Genomic DNA, 22524 nt, shown 5'->3' with positions numbered 1-22524 from the left:
GAAATTGGGCCAAGGGAGTTGATAATACAGGGATCTGGACAAAGGAAGCAAGGAAGCTCATCTGTTGAGCACCCATTATATACTGGATGTATCATAATGTTACAATTCATTCTCACAGCAGCAACCTCATGACATAGGTGTTAACCTCCCTCCAGCCCCCTAATTTTACAGATACAGAGGCTTAGAATTACAAAGTATTTTGCCCGAGGTCACATAGTTAGCAACTAGATGGTCTGGATTTAAATCCAGGTCTGCCTGCCTCCCAAATTGATGTTCTATTTCCTCATATAGGAACATGACAGGAAGGAAGAAATATGGAGGCAATAAGTACTGTCGGAGGGGGAAATGAGTGACTATTTTTCATTCTGAAAACCTGGTGCCCACTGCCTTACAGTGTGTGCTTAACTACACAGGCTCTGGAGCCAAACTGCCCAAGTTCAAATCCTAGCTCTATCACTTACTAGTAGTGGGACCCTAGGTAAATTACTTACCCTTCCTGTGGCTGTTTTCTCATCTGTCAAGCGGAACTCATAGCATTATTGTGAGAATTAAATGAGATTATTCGTATCAACTGCTTAGAGGAGAACATAGCACTAAGGGCTCGATAAGAGAATCGGTGGATGAGAAGTAATGGGGGTGGGAGGCTTCGAAAAATTCAAGGACCAGACAGCTGGGAGGTTGGAGAGACAGGCACAGGGCCAGGCTCAGAGAATGAAGTTGGGGGGCCAAGGAGCCAAATGGTGCTGGGGCCCAGGATGTGGGTGGAGGAGGCGAACTGTGCAAAGCTGAGCATGGGCATGGCAGCTGGAGACGGGCAAGGACGAGGCTGCAGGGAAAAGAGGCTGAGGCCCACACTTGACCACAGGGAGTTTTGAGAAGGAACTGGATGTGACATCCGTTCCCAGGTCTGTCTCCTCCACCAGCAAGGGACTGACTGAAGCTGCAGGGTCCGTCTCCTAGCAGGTGTTCAGTGAACATCAGATGGGTCGCAGGAGGAGCAACTGGGAAGAAGGGCATCCTCTGGGTGGGCTTCAGCCACTGGCTCAGACCTCTTCTTGCCCTTCCCCCACAACTAGGGTTGCCATGGCAATGACCCCTCCTTCCCCACAGGCCCTGTGGTTTCCTCTAGAGTTTCTTTCACTTTCTTCTTCTGCTTTCCCCCCTCTCCTCTCCTCCGCCACTCCCACATCCTCAACCTCTCTCTCCCACATGCACGGTCGGGTCATCGGTGAAGACGCCAGGCGCAGGTAGGCAAGGCACTGTCCCAGGGAAGAAGGTGGGTGGGTGTGGGTGTTAATGGGGAGTCACAGGGGGCAGGGGAAGAGTCCAGGGGCGCAATGGCAGAGGCCAAAGTCAATGGGGCTGAGGTTGGGGTGTTGCAGAGGTTAAGGCATGCAGGGGCAGGGAGAGGTATTAGGACAGAAGGTAACAGTGGGGTCGTGGAGGGCAAGCAGGGTCACAGGGAGAAGGGTGGGGGCAGAAGGAGTGACTCAGAAGATGATGGTGGGGTCACAGTGTAGGCGGCTTATGGGGTGAGGGGCTGGCATAAAGCAAAAACACTGTATCTTAGATGTACACCGTGGTTCTTTTCTTCTGGGGCCAGGGACCCTCATGAGAACCAATTGAAACTGCATCGACCTCCTCCCCAGAGAAGGGCAGATGTGCATGTATACAGAACTGGGGGTGGGGATAGCCTAAAGACCTCTGAGGCCCAGGACCTTACTAGAGGTTCACAGAGTCCAATCAAGGCTCCAACATCTGGTGATCATGGAGGCCCAGACACTCAGGACAGGCCCCCGTGGACTCCCTTTCCACCACCTTCCCACCACACCCAACCAGATACATTTCATCCTATTTCTTTAGTTCCCCTAAGAAAGCTGCAAAATCCACCCTCCCCACCCAGTCCCTCTGCAGATCAGCTCGTTGCTTCCCCCCTAGAGGGAGCCACATCCCATGAGTTTCCATCACTTTATTTGCAAAAATAGAAAACTCAGCAATATGCGACACAGCGGGGTGGAGGGGAGATGTAAACAGGGGAGGGGACAGCACCCTGAACCCCCCAGAGAAAAAGGGGAGCCAGTGGGAATCTTATTTGGCAGCTAAATACAAACTGGGGATTGGAGGAAGAAGGGAGGGGTCACAGGGGCCCTGGGCTCCCCCTCCCAAGACCCCTGGAGGAAGGGGTCAATTCCAGGGTGTAAACAAAAGCTAATAAATAAATAGAGGCTTCCTCTGGGTCAGGGTGGGATCAGCTAAGCAGTGCCCACCCCCCCTCTCCCTGGGCCAAGCTGCTCTGGGGGTCACGGGGGGAAGGCACCAGGGGGAGAGGGATCCCCTGGCCCCTCTGTAGTGTAGGAGGGTTCCTGCCCCATGGCTGAGATGGGGGGCAGGGGGAGCCCAAGGCACATGACAGGACTGGGGGAGGGGCTTGTAACTGAGGGCATAAGGTAAACTCTGGGCCCAAGCAAAGAGGTGCAGAATGGACCTGCCTCTGTCCCTTTCACCCTCTGGCCCCCCACAGAAATGCAGGGCCCGACCTGCCCTACCCTGACCTGGCACAAGGATGGGGGCACAGCGGGCAGCATGCACCCGGCAGGTGCCTTACACAGCATCAGGCACCAAGGACAGGGGCAAGAGGGTGGGCTCAGCCCTCCCCCATGCCCCCCCCTTTTGGTCTCTAGTGTTCCTATTTGCTCCCAGAGGCCTAAGCACCCGGCAGAGGAAGGGGCTGTGGAATGGCAGGGTCTTCCTCCTGCCCTGGGAAGCCTGGGACCCTGGTGTCTGAGGGGCAGTGCTGAGATTTTAGAGTCCAAACCCAGGCTCACCCCTCTGCCCTCTCTCCTGGAGGGAACAGGGCTGGCTCCCAAGACTGGAGAGGGAGCCGGTTAGAGCAGGAAGGGGATGAACACGGAGGCACCCCTGGAAACTTTGGCAAAAACAAGGAGCTCAGTGGAAGGGGTAGGGAGAGGGCAGAGCAGGTCCTCCCTCAGTCACTGGCGGTGTCTGGGAGATGGTCAGTCTGCTGCCTGGAGCCCCCAACCCCTGAGACGGGAAGTCAGGGGCCCTGGTCAGGGTGGGGGCTGCGGCCCCCTCTGCCCTGGCCCCCAGGAACCTCATCCTCGCTGGAGGCCTTGGGGTGGGGGCCAGGCTGCGAGGAGTCGTCCTCAAACATTTCGGGGTTCTCCAGCATTTCTCGGATCAGGGGAGGCATCGGGCCCGGAATCTCCATCTTCAGGGTAATGGCCCTTTCCGCTCCTGCAATGGAGGGACAAGGAGGTTCGGGGGGGCTGAGGTACAGCCCCTAAGGCTGACACCTTAACCTTGCTGGACTGCCCTCTAACTCCCCTCTGGGGGCTCCCAGCACAGGCCTGCCACCTCTGTTACCCTCTCCCTATTCTAGGGTTCCTGGGCACTGCTCCTCTGCCTGGAGCCTCTGCCTGCCTTCTCTGCCAAGCCATCCGTCCCATCCTTTCAGGCTGTCTCCTCAAAAATCATGTGGTGCCCAATTCCAGCCCCACTCCCTGGACACCCCCCCACCAATGTCCATAGCTTGCCAGTTGTTCCTAGGGCTGTTCTTTTTTTAATTAATTAATCTATTTATTTATTTTTAGGGCTGTTCTTAATAACATTTATAATTAGAACTAATATTTATCAAACACTATCTGCCAGGCATCCTGCTAAACCAGTATTGTCCAATAGAACTTTCTATGATGAACGAAGTATCTCCTCTGTCCAGCGCAGTAGTAACTGGCTGCACAGGGTTACTGAGCACTGGAAATGTGGCTACTGCAACGGAGGAACTGAATTTGTAACTCAGTGCAGTTCTAAGCCCATTGTGTGTTAACTCGTTTCATCCTCACAAAACTTAGGAGGTAGGTGTAAGTCTAGCCCAGTTTACAAGCAGAAAAACAATAAAAAAAAAGCACTTGCCCAAGTGTCCCCACTAGCATGTGGCTGAGCTAGGATGCTCGCGTAGGCTGCCTGGTTCTCACCCACTCTGTTCTTGTCTCTGCCTGACCCAGGAGACCAGCAGCTCCGGGAAGAGAGAGGGGAGGCTCGCTCCCGACTAACCCTTGGTGCTGATGCCCCGGAGGTCAGTGATCTTCATGAGCATCCTCGGGAACATGTAGGGCTGGCTGGGCCGTCGCCGCCGGGCGTAGAGCCTCAGGGCTTCCAGCAGCGGCTCCTGAAGCTTGTCCACTTTCTCAGGCTCCTCCAGGTCCATGCGGTCTGTGGGGACAAGCACAGGGAGTGAGAGAGGAAGAGATGGGGAAGACAGTGACAAGTGGCCCTGCCCTATGGCCCTCCAGGCCCCAAACTTTGACCATGAGCCCCACCCAGGACATCTCCCCAGTTCCAATCCCTTCCCCGCCTCTGGCAAGAGGTTTTCTCTGGTAAATCACTCCTGCCCAGACCTCTATGCCAGCACTAGTGTCGGGGGTCTCCTCAGCTCCCCCTGGCTCTTCCCCTCTTCTTCTCCTTTGTTCCAGGCTGCCGGGGAGTCTGTACTGGAGCTGAGGAGTCTGTGGATGGGACCAAGGTCTCCCGCCAGGTGGGAGATCAATCAGGCGTAGGGTGTGGTGGGACAGCAGTCCGAGCAAACGCCAGGGGGCGCCCCCGCACCTCCGCAGATGAGGCAGATGGCACTGAGCAGCCCTGTCTCTGTATCATCCATCTCCAGTGGCAGAAGCTGCCCAGCAAAGGCAAAGACGAGGTCTGTGAGGGGCCCGAAGCCAGCATTGTGCATCTGGGTCCGGTTCAGGGTCAGCCCGTCAGAGAAGGTCATGGTGTCCTGCTCCGGGGTGTACCTGGTGCAGATCCGCAGCATCTGGAGGTGGCAGGGGGCAGGGTTAGTGCTGTCTCTGGGAAGGAGCGCTAGGGGGGTGGGGAAAAGAGGGAATGAGGTGCAGGTGGCAAGTGAGGAGGATAGTTCCTGAAGGAGGGCCACCTGAAGCAGGCAGGGGGAGCAAGGCAGAGAGATGGAGGGTCTGAAGTTGGGGGAGGGAAGAGAAGTCAGAAGGAGGCAGGGCACCCAGAAGTCTAGGAGCAGATCTCAGGGGCAGAGATTAAGACAAAAAGAGCTTGGGTTTCGAGGAGATCTGGGGAGTCCCAGATTGGAGGGGGGAAGAGAGATAATGAAATCTCTGTGTGCACCAGCTCCTTGGTCTCATATGAGGGTCAGGCTGTGGCAGAAGACAGGCCACGGGTCTTAACTTACTAGGATGTCCAGGCAGGCAGCCTTGAGCAGAGTAATCTGGTCGGCAATGCTGAGCCCTGTAAAGCCGGGCAGCCGTTTGGCAAACTCCACAATCTTGATGATGCACTTGGTGGCCAGCTCGCTGAACTTATCCCACAGCCCCAGATCCAGCTGCACCCGGTGGTCTGCACTGGAGTTCTGCAGGAAGGTCCAGTTAGAACACAAACAAATGCCTATCCTGGGGGCTGTCTTCTTTCTGCCAATACCCCAGGCTCTCCCTTCTGCATCTGGATGCCCTCCTTGTTTGTCAGCACCGGACCATGGCCTCCAACACAACCCCTACCCATTCTCCAAAGTCAGTGGTCCCCTGCCCTCACTGGGGCCCTGTCCACTCCTCACCGTGGTGTATTTGCCCAGCTGGCAGAGCGAGGGGAAGGTCTCTTGATGGGCTTTGCTGACCTTGGTGATGAGCTCTTCTAACTGGGGGCTCAGCTCATAGCTGTCAAGTGACCCTTCTTCCTTCACCTCTTTCTTCTTCTTGTTCCGATCATTCCGCACAGCTTGGGGGTGGAGGCGCAAGGAGAGCATCAAGACCCTCAGAACCTCCCTCTGGGTATCCCTTCTTACCCTAATTTAATGTGCTCCGGAGCATCCCTTCCTTGGGGCCCAGGGCAGGGCCTCAGTTTCCCTGTCTCCTACAATAGCTCCCATTCCCAGGCTGGCTCTCCCCAGCCCCACCCAGGGCTTGCAGGCCCTGCTCCCTCCCCAGGCCCTTCGGCTCCATCCTGCCCTTCCTGTCACCCTGCAGGAGCTGGGGAGGGGGGGCAGGATATGCAGGCAGCAGGATATCCACTTATAGCCTTGGCAGCACAATGGTGCAGGGGAGGGGGGGCACCCCAGATCCACCTCAGGCTCAGTCCTGGGAGCAGGGGAGGGGACTGGCAAGCCCCCCTAACTTCCCCATGAAACAGGGAATGTGCACCGGTAACCCCCATTCACTCATTCAGAGGAAGGGTTAAGCTCTGAGAAGGGAGAGTGGGAAGGGGTGGGGTCTCCTGGGTGAATGGAGCTAATCAAATAGGACTGGCCAGGGAGGAGGCACAGCACTCGAGGGCGGCTGGAGGCTGGACTGCAGAGGTCAGGAAAGTGGGGGTGGCCAGTGGGAAGAGGGTGACAACCACAGGCTAGGACAGGAGCACTCCTGCCCAGGCAGGCCTGAGGGCCTACCTTCCTTGGACATGCCGACTTCAAAGCACTTCTGTAGCCGGCAGTACTGGCAACGATTCCGGGTCACCTTGTTGATGATACAGTTTTTGTCGCGGTGACATGTGTACACCATGTTCTTCTGGATGCTGCGGCGGAAGAAGCCCTGGAGTTGGGGGTAAGGGAGGAGGGTCAGTGAAGCAGGATGCTGGGAGTACCAGCCTCTCACAGGCCTTGCAGGCCTGAGCCAATCTATTAACCACCTCTGTGCAAAGCAGCCAGTCCCTCCCACCTCAGAGGGATACCCACCCACACACAGTGAGTCTCTGATCTCACGCAGGTAACTGGATGCCCAGTGCGCCTGCCTCCACCACGTACACACCTTGCAGCCTTCACAAGAGCTGACCCCGTAGTGGTAGCCAGAGGACTTGTCATTGCACACGAAGCACGGCTTGTAGACCCGGGGAGGTGGAGGGGGTGAGGGCGAGCTGGGCACCATCTCCTCTGAGCTAGTGCTCTGCGTCTCCACCGCTGCGGGGAAGCAGTGATGTGAGGGTCAGGGAGGAAGGACCCCCCAGATCTCTAGGCATCCTCATCAGATACACACTGCCCCCACCATTCCCACTTATTCCTCTGGCTCAGCGGTGACAGCACCATCGCCACCACAGTGATTTAAAGTCCCAACAACCCATATACAGCCCCATAGTAAACATGTCCAGAAACCCCTAAACGACCACTATGACCTCCCAGTCTGGCCATCTCCCCCCACAATAATGCCCTCCGGGACACTGCTCAATTCTCCAAATTCTAGGTCGAGGCCATCCCAGAAGTTAAATTCTCTGGGCCTCAGTTTCCCCAGCTACAAAGTAGGTGTGTTACGGCCCGTGGCTCTTAACTCTCTAGTCACTCCCTCTCACATCGGGTCCCTGCCGGGTAGTCTCCCTCCTACCCTTCTCCTCCTCATGATGCCATAGATCTGGCTGTGAGGAGGCAAATTCCAGACCACCTGTGGCTAGCACCTGGCTAAATGACCTGCCGGGAGGCTCAGGAGGCAGAACAGAACCTCGTTTTCTCTCAAGCAGTACAGGGTAGACAATCCTTGAGCTTCTCCCCCCTCATATCACCACCCAAACAATCGCCAGTATCCTTTTCCCCAGAAACCACTGAGACAGTGGAGGAAATGGGACACAGGTATTGGGAAGGTAGGTTAGGGCATATGCAACAGCCTTATTTTACATCCGAAGAAACTGAGGCCAAGAGAGAGAAGCGACCAGCCCAGTGCCACGCTGCCAGTTATGGCGGAGCCAAGGCTCTCAGGTCTTCTAACTAGATCTACGTGACCTGGCCAGGAGTTAGAGAAGTTGGGAAAGGGAGACAGGTATTTGCTCAGATTCTCAGGTCTAGAAGCTGCTGGGGGTGTAGCAAAGCAGAGAAGTCAGGCGACAGTGGGTAAACAGGGCTGATGGGGGAGGGGAACTATCTCTGGACCCTCTCTGAGCCGTGTCTTCACTCCTAAACTTCCCCTGCAAATACCCAAACACAGCTCAAAAGAGATCTCCGCCCATGCCACGCACAGTGTGGAGGGGAGGACGCCCTCTGTTTGGGAGGCTGCTGAGTAAACCTCTTTTGGGTGTGTGGCTGATCTTCAGAGGCTTGAAAAAAATCTATAAATTAAATTATTCAACCTGTAGGACCAGTTGCCCAAACCTGGAGGGCCTAAGTTAATGCAAGAAAACCCTAAGACCCTCCCTAAGGAGTGTCCCTTGCTTGCACCCACCTCATGAACACCTTCTTCCTTCTAACCTGCTGTAGCCCACCTGGTCAGAAGTCCACCCAGGCCACCAGAAGGACAGAAGGAAGGCCTGGATGCCAGGGTTCCAGGCTAGCTCCACCCTCCCCACAGGAGGAAAGCTCTCCCCACCCCCCGACACACACAGACACTCAATTAGCATAAGAATCCAGCTGGAGTGAGATTCCCCAATGAAAAAGGAGAGGGAAGGGGAGGAAAGGAGGGTGCCTGGAGTCTATTCAGGACCTGGTGGGAAATCCGGGGTTGGTGGGGGGAGGCTGGTGCTGAGAGATGGGGGGCGGGCTGGAATGCCTTTCAGGATGGTCCCGGTGTCCTCTGAGGGCACATGTGCTGCCCACAGGCCAGTGTGTGGGGTGGTGCTCACTCGGCGCTGACGCCCTCCCTGCCCGCAGAGCGCTGCCTCATTTCCTCTCTTGCAAAAGGGCCTGGGTGTGGTCAGACTGGCATGGGCCAGTGCCAGCCAATTATTATGAGACTGGGGGTGGCAGGGAGACAGGCCCAGGGGCAGCTTTTCTCATATGCGTGGTACTGTCACCCCTTCTCGGAACCCCTCTGGCACACTCCCGTCCCTGAACCCTAAAGCGCAGCCCAGTAGCTCTGGTCGGTCTGGGAGCAAAGGGCGCAGGAAGGCTAATCGTTGTCACTCCACTGAGATTCCCTTCTCAGCCCTAGGACCCCAGCACCAGGGGGATGCCGCTCCTGGCTAAGCAGGGGCCCCTGCAGGGGAGGAGGGGGTGGCTCTGGGGTTTTCTCCTTTTAAAGCCCAAATTGCTGAAATTGAGGAAATTCCTGGCCAGGCTGTGCGGAGCTTCAAACAAACTCTTTATAACCGGCTGTAAACACTCCCAGCTGCGAGGCCCAGGGCCGAGAAGCCTGGACTCACAATCTGACACACACCTCCTTGGAGACACTCTCACACATCAACAACACAGGGGGCACAAAAGCAGGCACTTTACCAATGGGCTCCTATACCCCAGCGGGACCCTGGCACAGAAGAACACCCAGGCGGGCACATAGGCACACTCACTCCAGCCACACCGTGGAGCTGGACGCACAAGTCATAAGGAGGACACACAACACCCAGCGCTCGCTTCACAGTTGCAAGCGAGAAGCTCTGCCCCCAGACAAACACCCACGGCCTGCCAACGCAGCACCGGGACACCGACGCTGCCAAATACAAACACACCAAAGGACCTCTTTCCTTCCCTGGATTAGACACACAGGTCTAAACTTCTTTCTCTCTGAAAGTGTTTGGAGCAGGCCTGAGGCCCACCAAGACCCTAGAGGCCAAAATTGTTGGTCCAAACTGAAATGCAAAAACATACTGCCAGCCAAGTCCCACAGGCTTCCCTGGGCCTGAAAAAGACGGGGTTCCTGCCCAGCCCCCACAAAAACCCTTCCTGGGAGATTCTCTCCATCTCAACACCCCTCCCAACATACCCCACGTCCCTATCCTATTGGGCCATGAGAGAAGGTTAAGAATTCACAAGGATTTGGTGCAAGGCAATAGTTCACGCTTTCCCCGCCCTTTAAATGCTACGCTTTTCATTCTTGCCCCACCCCACCTCACGGTACGGTCTCCTGTTTGCCACCTCCCTCTTCCAGTCTCCCAGTTGTTAAATCTGAGCAGCTCTGCCCTGCAACCAAAAAACCAAAAAAAAAAAAAAAAAAAAAAAAAAAGCCGATCTCGTAAACAGCGCTGCCGAGTGCCAAGGAGCGAGGCGCGTTGGCGGGGGCTCAGTGACCCCGCGCGCGCACTCCCAGGGCGCCCGCCGCCCGCCCCTTCCCATCGTGCCCCCCAGCCCCGCGTCCCCGGGCTCCGAGCGCCGTCCCAGCCCCGGGGAAATTCGGGGGTGTTCCAGGCTCCCCTCCCCACCCCCCCACCCCCGCCAGGCACTTCAGCCCGGGCTTCAAAGCCGCCTCTCATCTGGACTTCATTTTTACTGCCTCTCAATCCCCGGCTTTTTATTACCGCTCTGGAAAGGGGTTCCAGGGCCCCAGGCCTGGCATCTCCCATTTCACAGAGAGGGGAAGGTGGATATTTGGGGACCCAGGAGTCCCGCTCCCCCGGCCGCTGCCACCTCCAGACCACTCCTCACCGTAACACCAACTTTTCTTGAAACTTTTCGCTTCCTACTGAGGTTGTGGGCTGGAGCCATAGGAAAAAGTGCACACAACCCTATACACATTTCCTAAAATTTCTTTTCTCAATGGGGGAGGGGGACGCCAGAACCCAGCCTGGCCCCGCTTGCGTGCACAACAGCCCGCACGCAGCACACACAGAGGGTGCACGCTTGAACACAGCACTTTCCAAAACCGCCCCCGCAGCCACGCAGGGCACACGCCCTCCCGGCCTCAAGTCACAAACATCCCCACACGGGGCCATGCGGACCTGCCAACGCTGGCGGAGGGCGACGCTGCGTGGAGAGACCCTTACGCCCACACCCGCACCGCCTAAGCGAGGCGTTGCACACTCCAGGGATGCACACGCTCTGCAAATAATATTTTTACACTCGCGACTTCCCACATGGACTTTACAAACGCCACTCACGGTCCTGGGTGCCATAACCCTCCCGGGCCACGGACCTGCCGGCACAAACTACCAACGCACCTCGGCCTCTCCCTATCCCCGGGAACTCTGGAGGGTCACCAACCACAGGTCCTAGCTATACACCCACCATAAAAAACACACACACACTCCAAACACTACTGCACACACCCAAAGGAGTCGCTGAGGCCCCCACGTTTAAAGGGCCAGTACCTCTTTCCTACACACCCGGCCCTCGCATGGAAAGGGTCAGAATCTCCGCTTGCAACCCAAGTCCACCTTTTACACACGGAACGAGAGAGCCGCTGCCTGTCCTGCACCCCGCACCCCACCCCCAGTGTAGGGCTCGGGTACCTACATTGCAGACTGGCGGGTTGCGGCCAGGCAAAAGACTCGAGTCCGGCGAAACAGGAGCTGCCGGTGGCTCTGCGCAGCAAGCCGGCCCCGGGTCCGGCCGCCCCGTACAGCCGTCGCGGACCCGGGGCAAACGTTTCCATGCAGTCGTACATCGCGACCCGGCTTGGAGGGAAGCTGGGTGCTAGAAACACCGAGGACCCGCAGCCGATTCCCCCTCCTCCCCCGGCGGCGCCCCGCTCCTGGAGGGGGGGAGGGGGAGGGCTAGCATAGGGCGCCGGGCTGCATGGGGGGTAAGGGGTGGGCGGGGAAGAGGGGGATCCCCAGCAGGGGAAAGGGACTGGGCGGGGCGCAGAGCCGGGGCTGCCGCTCCAGCCGCAGTCCGCCTCACTCTGGGCGCCTCGGCGGCTAGCACTGGGGAGACGTTTTGTAAAAGCGAAGTCCGGCGGGGTGGGGGGTGGGGCTTGGAGAGCTAAGGGGGCCGGGCACCAAGATGAGCAGAGCAGGGAGTGGAACACACGCACTCGCACCGTGGCGCGCTTGCTTGCTTAGACACACATCCGTGCATGCATTTATCTTGGCAGGCACCACGCATTTGCAAATATGCAATAGTGCACATGCATGTCTGCACGCGCATAAAATTAGAGGTGCACACATGTTTTTGCAAGCACACCTGGCTCGGGAGAACGCTTGCAAGGATTCTCTCTCCACAGCTCGGAGGCTTTGCAAGCTTTTGCACTTACGCGCGTGCCAAGGTCGGGGATGGGGGAAGGAGTGGAGAAACCGAGCACACGCATTTCCTTTCGAGTTTCCCCTCCCGCCAGCGCTCCTTTTTTTACACAAATCAGTACCGGCAGGGGTGTCAAGGAGGACTGGGGAGAGGAAACATGTAAGTTCCCTGCGCGCGGCACTTCTCCAGAGCCCAGGGACCTGCACTACCTCCACCCGCTCATTCCCAGGCCTGGCTCCTCCCTCTCCCTCCGCGCGCACGCTGCAGGGCCGAACATTACATTCCTGCGGCTCGGCGCGCGCGGCCTGCTCCTTCCTTCTCGTCCTCCCAACCCCGGTCGGAGGGCCGGAGCGCGCTCCCGCCGTGAACTCTCCGGGAACCCCCCTCGGGGCGGGTGGCCGGGCGCGCTCACCTCCTCCTGACCCGGCCCCGCCCCACCCCGCCCAGGCCGTAGCCCGCGCCGCCGCGGAGCCCCCCCGCCCCTCTTGCGCAGCCGGAGTCTACCCTTCTTAGGCCGAGGAGTCCTCCCTCCGCCGCGGCCCGGGCCGCCTCCCTCCGAGTCCCCCAAGCCCCATCCCGCGGCTGACACTCCCGGAGCTCCTCCAATGCCCCTTCCTCGAACCTGACTTCAGCACAAGACTCCCACCCCAAACTGCTCCCGCCGTGCCAGCTGCGCCTCGGACGACACTGCCTTCCTGAGTGCCAGCTCCCCTCCCCCAGAGTCGCTACCGTGCCAGTCGCCCCCAAGTGCCAAGTGCCTCTTCGGCAGTAACTGCGCGTCTGGTGGGTAACTGTTCTCAGAGTCATTAAATACCCCCACCAGTGGCAAACTGCCCCTTCTCCCCTTCAGCGCCACACTTAGTGCCCTTCGGATCTCCGAGGGCCAACCCCACTCCTCCCTGGCGGGCCCCTTCCGGACACTGAGTGCCCTCGACCGGCAGAGAAGGGGGTGGGGGGGCGGGAGTTTGGCCACGTCAAGAGTTTGCCCTCGCCGAGCCGGGCCGAGTCGGGGACCCTGGCCCCGGGACAGCGCCAGCGGCGGCGACTCCCGGAAACCGCCCCCTTCCCCGCGCCCCGCCCGCCGCCCGGCCGCCCGGCCGCCCGGCGGGCCGGCCCAGCCGGCTCTGTCAGCGCCGCTCACAAGGGGAGTGCCGGGGGAGCGGGAGCGGCGCCCGGCCCGGCCCCTTCCCCCTCCCGGCGGCGGTGGCTGGGCCAGGGCGGGGCGCGCTTTTCTAAGAATCTGTTGTACCGGGTGGGGGGCGCACTGGGGTGCCGCAGGAGTGGGGCGCCAGTTTGGAAGAATAAAGAGCAGGAAGGGGTGCCAGAGTAGGCGAGGGAAGGGAAGGCAGGCGCGGAGGAGGGGCCGGGGTGGCTGCCGGGGACTGAAGGGGGCAGGGCTGGGAAGGAGGGCCTGGTTGGCGGATGGGGGGCCGCGGGGTGGCAGGGCCGACTCGGGGGACTCGTAGCAGGGATGAAGAGGGAATGCATTGCTCTTTCCAGTCCAGCCTGAGCTCCCTGCTCTTAACCCCCAACCCCAAATACCCCATTTCTGACTCCAGCCATCCCCCACAAAAAGAAAAAAGGGGTGACAGACTTCTGAATCAGAACCTGGCCAGTGGCAAAAAAAGTCAATTAAGTGCAAAGTGGGGAGTACCCCCAAAACAAGGGGAGAAGAGAGCCCTGATTAGTCAACTCTAGGCTGTCAGTCCCCCCCACCCTTCCCCCTCCGAAATCTGAAAGGTCCCAATTAAGTCAGGCCTGCCTGGTTGGTAATTAGAACCAGAAGTGGCCAGGCCACAGGGAGGGGGGTTGGGAGTGGGGCACAGGAGGAGTGGGGGGAGGGCTCCAGGAAGTCATGAGTTCTCAATAGCCCCCTTTTCTCTCCACCAGATGCACCCCACTCCTCATCACCCCATCTGTGTGTGCTTCCCAGGCATTGCAGGGAGAGGGGGCCTTAGAAGGGACCAGGCATTGGGGTGTCAGGCCCACCCTAACCTCCAACCCCAACCCCCCATTCTAGACAGTCTTAGCCTTGAGGAGAAGGTAAGAGGATGGGGGAATCTAGTGCCCCCTCTTTTCCCCAAAGTCCCCCCAGCCCTTATTGCAGCAATTAGACCCATTAGCCTTCTAGCATTTCATGGGAACCAGATGTTCTCCACCAGCCTGGTGGGAGTATGAGGGGGGGCTGCTGCCTGACTCACCCCCTTCCCTATGATCCCCACCACCAAGGCGCACCCCTCCCAGCTAGAGCCCCACAAAGTCATGGCCCCAAAGGCAAGGAGAAGTGTACCCCTCCCCCACTAATGAAGCCGTTCGCACTGAATCTGGTGTGGTCACCCCTCAGAGCCTCTACCACCCTGGCAAGGATGAATTTGGCCAACGAGAGGCTGTGCGGGGAGGAACAGCTAACCCCTTCATCCCTCCTTTCCTCCCCTCCTGCCACCTTCTGGAAGGGGCTTGAGGATAACTGGCTCTGAATTCCTCAAGCTAAATTCTCCTTTTCTTCCAGAACCTTCCCTCAAAAAACTGAAGTGGGGGCATTTCAAAGCAAAGAAGGCCCCAACCCAAGGGTAAGTCCTAACTTAGGAGTCCCACCTGAAGGGCAATAGGAGGGGTCTCTGGAGGAGGGGGCAGCAGTGGAGCGAAGGAATAGGGAGGTGTGAATGAGGGGTGGGCCCCAAAGCAGGAGTGCTGGGCAGGATGGGGGCTGGGACCGGGGAGGGGGCCAGGAGAGGGGGGTGCAGCCTGGGCCCCAGCGGCGGCGGCTTGCCCAGCTCCCCCCGCCAGAGAGGTTTCCTGTTGCAATCAAAGCCCCGTTTGTGTCGGCCTGGAGCTGGAGCCCGAGCCTGAGCAGGAGAGACCAGGGAGGGGAGGGGAAGGAGGCAGTCGGCTGGGTTTTTTTCCTGGAGGAGGCCTCGCTGCCGCCTGCTCACCACCGGTACCGCCTGCTTAACAAGGCCCCTTGCCTCTCCCGGAGTCTGGGTTCTCTCTGTGTCTGCGCCTTTCAGCCTGTGTTATTTCCCTCTCATCTCGTTTAGGTCTCTGAGTCTCTCTTTTTCAGTTTCTTTTAAGTAGAACTCTTTTTCTTCCTGTGCCAGCCTGCCCTCAGTTTCTCCATGTGACTTAGTATGGTGCAGCCTGGGCTCCTTTGCCCAGAGACACTATCACCAAGTTCAGAGCACAAGCAGGGCTAGGTCCTCAGGACACCAGCTATCTCCTCAAGAGGGGGAGGAGGGCAAGGCTTCCCTTCCCTCCCATCACACTCTGTTCCCTGCAGTCTCGATAAAACAAACATACAACACACCAGTGTTCATAAACATGGAGATACACGAGGACACAGATAGCAGGGTTTTATGCATGTGTGTGAGCAAGCACACCCAAACCTGTGTGCGTGTGTGTACAGACACACACACGGACACACACACACACCCCTCCGCTTTCCCACGCACACAGGCCTGTGCTGCCCTGGCGGCAGGTGCTCCCCTTCCCACTGCCCTCCTCCACCATGAGGTTCTGAGATGCCTGCCTTAACCACTCAGGCCCCTAGAGCACCCCAACAGATGGAGCAAGGCTGCCCTTCTCAACATGGATGTCTCCAAGGTGCTAGGGACCCAGCAGTAGGATTCAGGAGCCAGCCCCAGGGAGACGTTCCAGACTCCTTCAGGGACCAACTCCCCTCCCTCCCACAGATCAGGGGAGAGAGGCTGAAGAGAGAGACCCAGACTCCAGGTGAGTGTGGCTTTGGCATCAGACTTAGGCCTCCAATCCCCCTCCATTAGATGTCCCAGCCAAAAAGGGAAAGCAGGGCAGAGAGGTGAGAGAATACACTTTCCCCCTTCAGCCACTGTCCCACTGCGGGAGGTCTCCCAGACTCCAGGATGCCCTCCTCTCCCCACTGCTCCCTCTCATTCACCACTAGGTGCTGTGTGCCCCACTCCCATGCACGCTGTCTGGACCCAGGCCTTCCCCTCCTCCCCACCCCACTGCCCCCTCTCTGCCCAGGCCTGTCCCCCTGCTGCCAGCCACACCCTCCCCAGCTACCTGCCCTGGTTCTGGCTCCTCCTTGGGATTTCTTCTTTCAGCCCCTCCTCCTGCAGGGTGACCTTTGGGGATACAGCCTAGTCTGACCCCTTCCCCTACCCTGACCTCACTTTGAACCCTGACCTTGGTCTCAGTGTGTCCAGGGCACAGGGGCACATGGAGAACTTCACTGGGGACTGGCTACTGGCTCTCAGCATTCTCCCCGCCACCATTCTCTCTACTCCGCCTCCTCACTCACGCTCCCTTAGCTGCCTCAGAAACTCGGGAAAATCAAGTCCCAAGATACTGAGTTGTACTGCCCTCTGCAAGAAGTACATTCATGTGGGGAGGGTGGTTCCCTCCCACCCCGCAGACCCTGGGACAGATTCTTGGGGTGCAAATGAGGTAGGGGAAGCCCAGCTGAGGTTTCCAAAAAGGGGGGCTTTGTACTCTCTCCTTCACCTGCGTGCCACCCAAATAACCCCTGTTGGACTACAGACAGGCCACCAGCAGGCCTCACCAAACCCCAGACACACTGTCAGCAGCCCTGTGAAATACTGCCTCACTCTTCACACTGACTCTTTGTTGCAACCCTGGAATTCTGTATGTGAGCAGCGTCTCAGGGCCATGCTGTGCACACACAACTGCATATGGCCTCTCACACGTGCACACACCTTCTCTAGATGAGCAAGCTCTTTCCAGCAGAGCTGCCAGCCAGGCCTAGTCACCCCTTCACACACGCGCACACACACACACACCCCCCTCTGAGTGCCTGCTCCTAAAGGCAAGCCCCTTCTCTCCACCTCTCTCTCTCAGCTTGTGGAGCTATAAAGGATGTCTTTATCTTTTGGTCTTTTCTTTTCCCTCTCTCTTTCTCTCTCTCTGGAACTGCCCCTCTCTCTGTCACCTCCCCTTCTATCCAGGCGGGGGCTTCTCTGTACCAGCTCCCACACTGAGGCCAGCATCCCAGCCTTCCAGCTCACGGGCACCCACGCCTATAATGGCCTAGCGAGGAGGAACAACTACCAAGTGGAAGGAGAGGGGATCCAGAGGGACGAAGAGAGGCCTAAGGCTTGCTGCTGTCAGCACTCAAAGGCTTCACCCAAAGAGGGCAGGCCTGAGGGACAAGTAGGGATCTGCACAGCATGTGGGCACCATGCCAGACCTAGAGAGAGGGGAGGAGTCCACAACCCACATGGCTGGAGGAGAGGATGCTTCTGGAACACCCCCTGCACCTCCCCAGATTACTTATGGTACAAGAGCTACCTTCTTTGCGGCTGTTTCCACCCTCCCCAGAACCAAGAGGGAAGTTTCCTGACCCTACACATCTCTGGGCACCTGGCACTAGGTTCCACTCCTCTTTTTGCAGCCTCCCCCTAATTCAGAACAATTTTACCTCTTGATCACAGAGTTGGGGTATTGGCCTCCCAGACTCCTCCATTTCGCAGCCTGGCTCCCCACACCCCGCACTGCAGGCAGGCAGCAGCTTCAGACTTCACCTTGGCTGCCCATACAAAGGGGTTCTCCCTGCTAGTTGAGTCATTCAGGAGGCAACTGCAGAGCCCGAAATTTTAGGCGTGCTACTTTCCCATTCTAGTTGCACAGGAGAACTCTCATTTGCAAGCACGTCCATTTGCTCCACATCCAAACCCCCTCGTGGCTACCCGTCACCTCCTCCATTAGATCAAACCCCCAGCCCTGCCTGCCTTCCTAACTGGGGCACCAATTTTCTCCATCGTCCACCCACAAAATGCCCTTCTGTTTCCACTTGCCCTCATCCCCCAAGATCCCTGAGACTCACACAGAGAGGCCATCTCCTTGGGGAGGTCAGGCTGGCCCAAGCCCCGGAAGCTAGGACTCAGCATCTCGAAAGGTGGAGACCCCCGGAGTGCCCCTGGGAAGGCGAAGGGGAAGCCAGCCCCTGGGTAGCCAGAGCCAGGCCCCAGGGCACCAGGCGTAAAGAGTCGCTCCTTATTGGTGGCCATGGCCGCTGCAGTGTGGGAGGCTGAATCCCCTGGGGTCTGCAGTGGGCGGGGGACTTCTTCAGCCACAGCCCCCGCCCATGCCCACTGTCCTGGCCTGGGAGGCTCCGTGCCCGCCCTGCTTGGCCTGCTCACTGGGTCTCCAAGACTCCTAAGGAGAAAGAAAGGAAAAGGAGGGATGAGGGAATGATCACTCGAGGTTGCAAGCCCCATGGCCCTCTCCCAGCTGGAGTCCTTTCCCTCCTCGCTGCCCTCTGCCACACAGGAGGGGAGGCAGGGCAGGTGCTGATGCAGGCTCAGAGAAACTCTCCTGGAAGGGTACATTGAGTTTCCAAGGTGAATCATGGTCTCCAAACTCCTGGCAGAGAGGACCCCTAGGCTAAGAAATGACCATTAAACACCACCATGGGCTGGACACTTGATGTAACCCTCACGTCAATCCTGTGAAGTAGGAATTATGATTCCCATTTCACAGATGAGGAAACTGAGGTTAAGGGACTAGTTTAAGGTCACATGGCTGTAAATAGTACAGCCAAGACTCAAACTCTCTACCATCCTGGAGAAAGCAAACATACCTGTTTTAACATTTTTGTTAAAAAATGTTACACCTCTCTGGAACACAGACTCTGGAGCCAGACTACCTGAATTGATCCCCACCACTTGCCAGCTGCAGGATCTTGGATGTATTAGTGTTACTTAATCTCTCTGGGCCTCAGTTCCCTCCTTTGTCAATTGGGAATCATAATAAGCCTCACTTCATAAGGTTATTAGAAGGCTTAAATAATTTACCATATGTAAAGTGTCTAGAATAATATAGGGCACATACTAAATGCTATATAAATGTCTCCTGTTCTTTCTCTTTGTACCTTCTCTTCCTCCATACCTCTCTTTTAATTTGCATTTCCTTTCTTTCCACCTTCCTCAATACTCCCTCTCCCGGTTTCCCCTCCCAATTCTGTCTCTGTCTCCAATTATCCCTCACTCCCTAACCTCTCTTCAAATCCACAGAGGTTAATGGAAGCCCCGCTGTGTGCCAGGTATGATGCTAAGAAGCTCCTCTCCCTGTCCTTAGTATACTTTGCTTCTCCATCTCCTCTCTCTTTCCTGAGCCCTCTGCTTATAGGAAGCCCTCCCTACATCCTCCCCTCCCTCAAATGTAACCTGACCTCAGAGGTTTTTAACCTGAGCCCAAGGGAGGGGGAGGGGAAGGAGGGAAAGAGGAAGTGGGAATCCTAGGGCCAGGCAGGTGGTTCCTCTCCTGATGCTCTGACAAGGGAAAGGTAGGCTTTCCCAGGAGCCTCAGAACCACCCACCTGTCTAGGGAGTTAGGGGCTGGGGAGGGAGAGTCACCCCAGCCTGGGTGCCTCCTCTACCAGCCAGAACCATAATGGACTAGATGAAGAAGGACAGAGAAGGACCGAGAGAGAGTGAAACACAGAGTCCTCGGGGTGGGCAGGCCCAGAAGTAGGTGATGGGTATTTTGCATCTCTTTCCATCAGTCTTTGCTTCTAAGATCAATATCGCTCCATCTTTGTACCTTTCCTTTTTTTCTTCCTTCCTTTTCTATCTCTCATCTGCCTTGGCCTTCAAGCTCCTGAGGGTAAACTCTCATGGAGGTTACAGGAACTCAGACCCCAGACCACCACCCTTCACTCAGTCCCAATGCATAAAGCAGCCACTGTCCCTCACTAGCCACCACCCAGATCCCCAGCACCCTGACTCTTCAGCCCAGTGTCTCCCCAAGCCCTGAAAGTCTGAGCTATGAGCCCCCAGGGTCCATCTCCTTTACCTTCCCCTATTCCCTGAAGTCCTTGTCCCAGGTTAAGCCCAGGTAGAGCCAGGAGTCCGGGCCCCTGAGGCCCCTGGGCCATAGCTCAACAGGCTGGGCCACATTCCAGGTGGATTAACCCCTCCAATGCTAAGGATGGGAAGCTACTAGAGGTCCCCCCCCCACCCCATCTTCCCCAGACTGGCTTAGACTGAGAACCCGGCTCTGGGCTCCAGCACTATCTTTGCTTCTCACCTGCGGGTGGGAAACAGAGACCTGGGGGTGGGGCAGGAGGACTTCGAGGGTCCCAGAGAGGGATGCTCAGGCTCCTGGTCTCTCCCTGGCCTTCCTCTTATTTTGCCTCAGAGAAGGAACTTGAGAGTTGAGTGAAGAGAGGAAGGGGACAGAGATGCATCCCAGTTCTGAGCCTTGGTTTTCTGCCTTGGCTGGGAAGGGAAGGGGAGGGTCCTAAGTCCTGGGTAGAGGAAGGGACCAAGGAATTGAAGACAGTGGTACACAGCGTAAAAGGAAATCCTAAACTAGGGACCCAGAGGCCTTGGTACTTTGGGGGACCTGAGGAAGGGAGAATGTACTTCTTTCCTCCCAAGATGCCACCTCAGACTGAGGGGGGCTGACGAGGGGAAAAGGGGCCCTTGCGAAGTTGCTTCTCTTCCAGCTGAGGTGGAGTTGAGGGGAGGGCATGGATGAAGGGGGCTGCTGGATGGAGGCGGTGGGGGTTGGGGGGCGTCTCTCTGCCGTCCTGCCCGCTCCAGAGCCTGGAACAAAGCTGCTCTTGTCGGCTGCACTCCACCCGCTGCCCCCCTCCCCTCTGTATAAACACGACCACCTTTTTCCATGACCCCATCCCCAGCCTGGGCAGAGAACCCGGGCATCCTCTGCTCTAGCCTGGGGCCCCAGCCTGCTCCCCAGGAGGCAACAGTGGGCTGGGTTTCCCTGGCCTCGTGCCACCCTTGGGGGAGTCCAGACCCTTGAGTCTCCACCTCCCATTACCAGGTGCCTTCCCTCTACCTCACTGGCCCCAGGGAGGGGCAGTACCCAGGAGGCAGGCAGGCAAGGCCGGTGGAATGTGTGTGGGCATCAGAGGGCATGGGTAGGGTGGGGCAGAGGGGGGAACTGGAGGTGCCAGTTGGGTGGCTTTCTGAGCCAGGGGTGGGGGTGTGCCGGGATGGGGGTGTGTGCCCTGTGCTGCCTACTAGGCTCTAAGCCACGGCGTGTGTGTACATGTGTGTGTGAGTGTGTGTTTCCCTATTTGGGATACCCAAGCTCCAGGCACCCTTCACACACTGCCTCCTGCCCCCTCCCCTGTCCTCTCTTTTCTCGCCTCCAGGATATGGGACACTGCCTGTGGTCCTCAACCCCCAGTCAGCATCTGAGGAGTGATGGTAAGGGGTAAGGGCAGGAGCCTCAGACCTGAGGACTCGGATGGTAGCTGCCCTGGATGTGGGCCCTGAAGGGGCACAGTCGTCTCAGGTTCTTGCCCTACGGGGCCCCTCCTCGGGCTCCCTTGCCCACCTCACCCCCTGCCCAACCCTGCATACTCTTACTCTCTGGCCACCTGCAGAGATTCCCTCCTACAAACTGGGTCAGGTTGAGGGAACTGGGCTGTAAGTGCTAGAGACAGTGAGGCAGCGTCAGTGAGGCTCCAGGACTGGAACTCCCAGGTCCCTGCCCCAGTCTCCCTGTTCTTCCTTTGTACCATTCGGGCTCCCCTCAAGAATACTCCTGGGGAGCCCCTGACCTTGGCTGGAGGGAGCCCGGACTCACACCCAAGGTTGCAGATATGAGAGGGAATCCTGCACTGCGGTTCAAGGCAACTTCACAGACCCCTATCCTATCCACTTGTCTCTCCAAACTGCTGGACCCAGACGGCCAGAATCACTTGCCTCTGGACCTTTTCCTCGCCCTTCTGTTGTCCAAGCTGTGCCATTCCACTAGGGAAGGATCAACGTGGACCAAAAATCCTCCCCTCAGATTCCCCAGGGAAAGCCTCAGGGGAGACGGATGGTAGACCTTCCCCGCAGGAGGGGACCCTATCTCCCCTCACACTCCAGGCACATAGGATAGAAGGCCCCGGGCTGAAGACTCTTCCCGCAAAGCTCTCCCCGACTTCTCACCGCAGTGAAGGGTGGATAAAGCCCAGCCCAGCCCAGCCTGTCTAAAATCTTCCCCACTCCCTTCCCACATCAGGGCTGACCCCCAAGTCGGGGCAGGAAGCCCCCCTCCACCCCTGCGGATAGCCGGACCAGCGCGGGGAGGAACTGAGCCGGCGTGGCTCCCGGCGCCCCCGCCCCCGGCCCACCTCGCCGGAGGACCCGGGCGTCCGCGGCGGCCGAGCCTGCTTCCCCGCCTGACTCACCTGGAGGGGGAGGGAGGGGGAAGGGAGGCCGCCGAGCCCCGAGGTCCCGGCGTCGGGCGGTCGCGGGGATAGAGCGTCGCAGTGGCAGGGGCTCTCGGTGATGGGGGGCTCTGGGGGGGGCACAGACTCTAGGCTGGGACGGTCCCGGGGCCTCTCGGAGCCCGCCCGCCCACGTGACCGCCCCAAAATATCCGACACATTTTCTCCCAAACCGCACACTGACTCTGCAGGCGGGGACACGGAAAATATTTTCTTTCTTTTTCTCCCTCCCCACCCCCCCACATCCCTCCCAGCCTGGCTCCCTCCTCCCCCTCCCGCCCTCGCTCCTCCCTCCCCTGCCGCCTGCCCCTGCCCGGCTCCCTCCTCGGTGCCCTGGGGCTGGGGGGCGGGGGGTGGGGTGGGAGGGGGGCTGGGCGGGGCGGGCCAGGACGCCTGGGTCTCTGCCCCGCCCATTTGCTGGGCTTCCTTGGCTCCGTCCCCGGGAGGCCGGGCAAGGCTGGCAGAAGAGGTCAGTGTCCTGGGCCCATGATGCCAC

The 22524-nt window shown here is 58.2% G+C and overlaps 1 protein-coding gene across 5 annotated transcripts; it reads right to left on the bottom strand.

The window, feature by feature from the left end:
* Positions 1 to 1969: 1969 nt before the first annotated feature.
* RARG (retinoic acid receptor gamma) lies at positions 1970 to 22225 on the bottom strand. 5 transcript variants are annotated; one of them, XM_060112678.1, is made up of 9 exons: positions 21990 to 22225; positions 17664 to 17995; positions 6783 to 6931; positions 6425 to 6566; positions 5597 to 5757; positions 5219 to 5395; positions 4624 to 4828; positions 4072 to 4230; positions 1970 to 3255 (listed from the first exon to the last, which is right to left on the bottom strand). In XM_060112678.1, the coding sequence occupies exons 2-9, from the start codon at positions 17845 to 17847 to the stop codon at positions 3056 to 3058; spliced, it is 1377 nt and encodes a 458-aa protein (XP_059968661.1). In that variant the 5' UTR covers positions 17848 to 17995; positions 21990 to 22225; the 3' UTR covers positions 1970 to 3055. The 5 variants fall into 5 exon arrangements, with proteins under 5 accessions (XP_059968661.1, XP_059968664.1, XP_059968665.1 ...); XM_060112681.1 differs by lacking the exons at positions 17664 to 17995; positions 21990 to 22225 and adding an exon at positions 13092 to 13109; XM_060112682.1 differs by lacking the exons at positions 17664 to 17995; positions 21990 to 22225 and adding an exon at positions 12572 to 12743.
* Positions 22226 to 22524: the final 299 nt, after the last annotated feature.

This window comes from Mesoplodon densirostris, chromosome 11 (assembly GCF_025265405.1).
Source record: "Mesoplodon densirostris isolate mMesDen1 chromosome 11, mMesDen1 primary haplotype, whole genome shotgun sequence".
NCBI lineage: Eukaryota > Metazoa > Chordata > Mammalia > Artiodactyla > Ziphiidae > Mesoplodon > Mesoplodon densirostris.
Note: the sequence above shows the minus strand (reverse complement) of the source record. Positions and strands in the feature narration are given on the sequence as shown.

Bases quoted from the DNA above. Each gene is read 5' to 3' on its own strand.
- RARG (XM_060112678.1), bottom strand. From the start codon at position 17,847: ATGGCCACCAATAAGGAGCGACTCTTTACGCCTGGTGCCCTGGGGCCT. The intron at 5,758-6,424 runs GTAGGCCCTCAG...TCCACCCCCAAG, and splicing joins AGTCGGCATGTCCAAGGAAG to CTGTGCGGAATGATCGGAAC. The intron at 5,396-5,596 runs GTGAGGAGTGGA...ACCTTCCTGCAG, and splicing joins AGCTGGGCAAATACACCACG to AACTCCAGTGCAGACCACCG.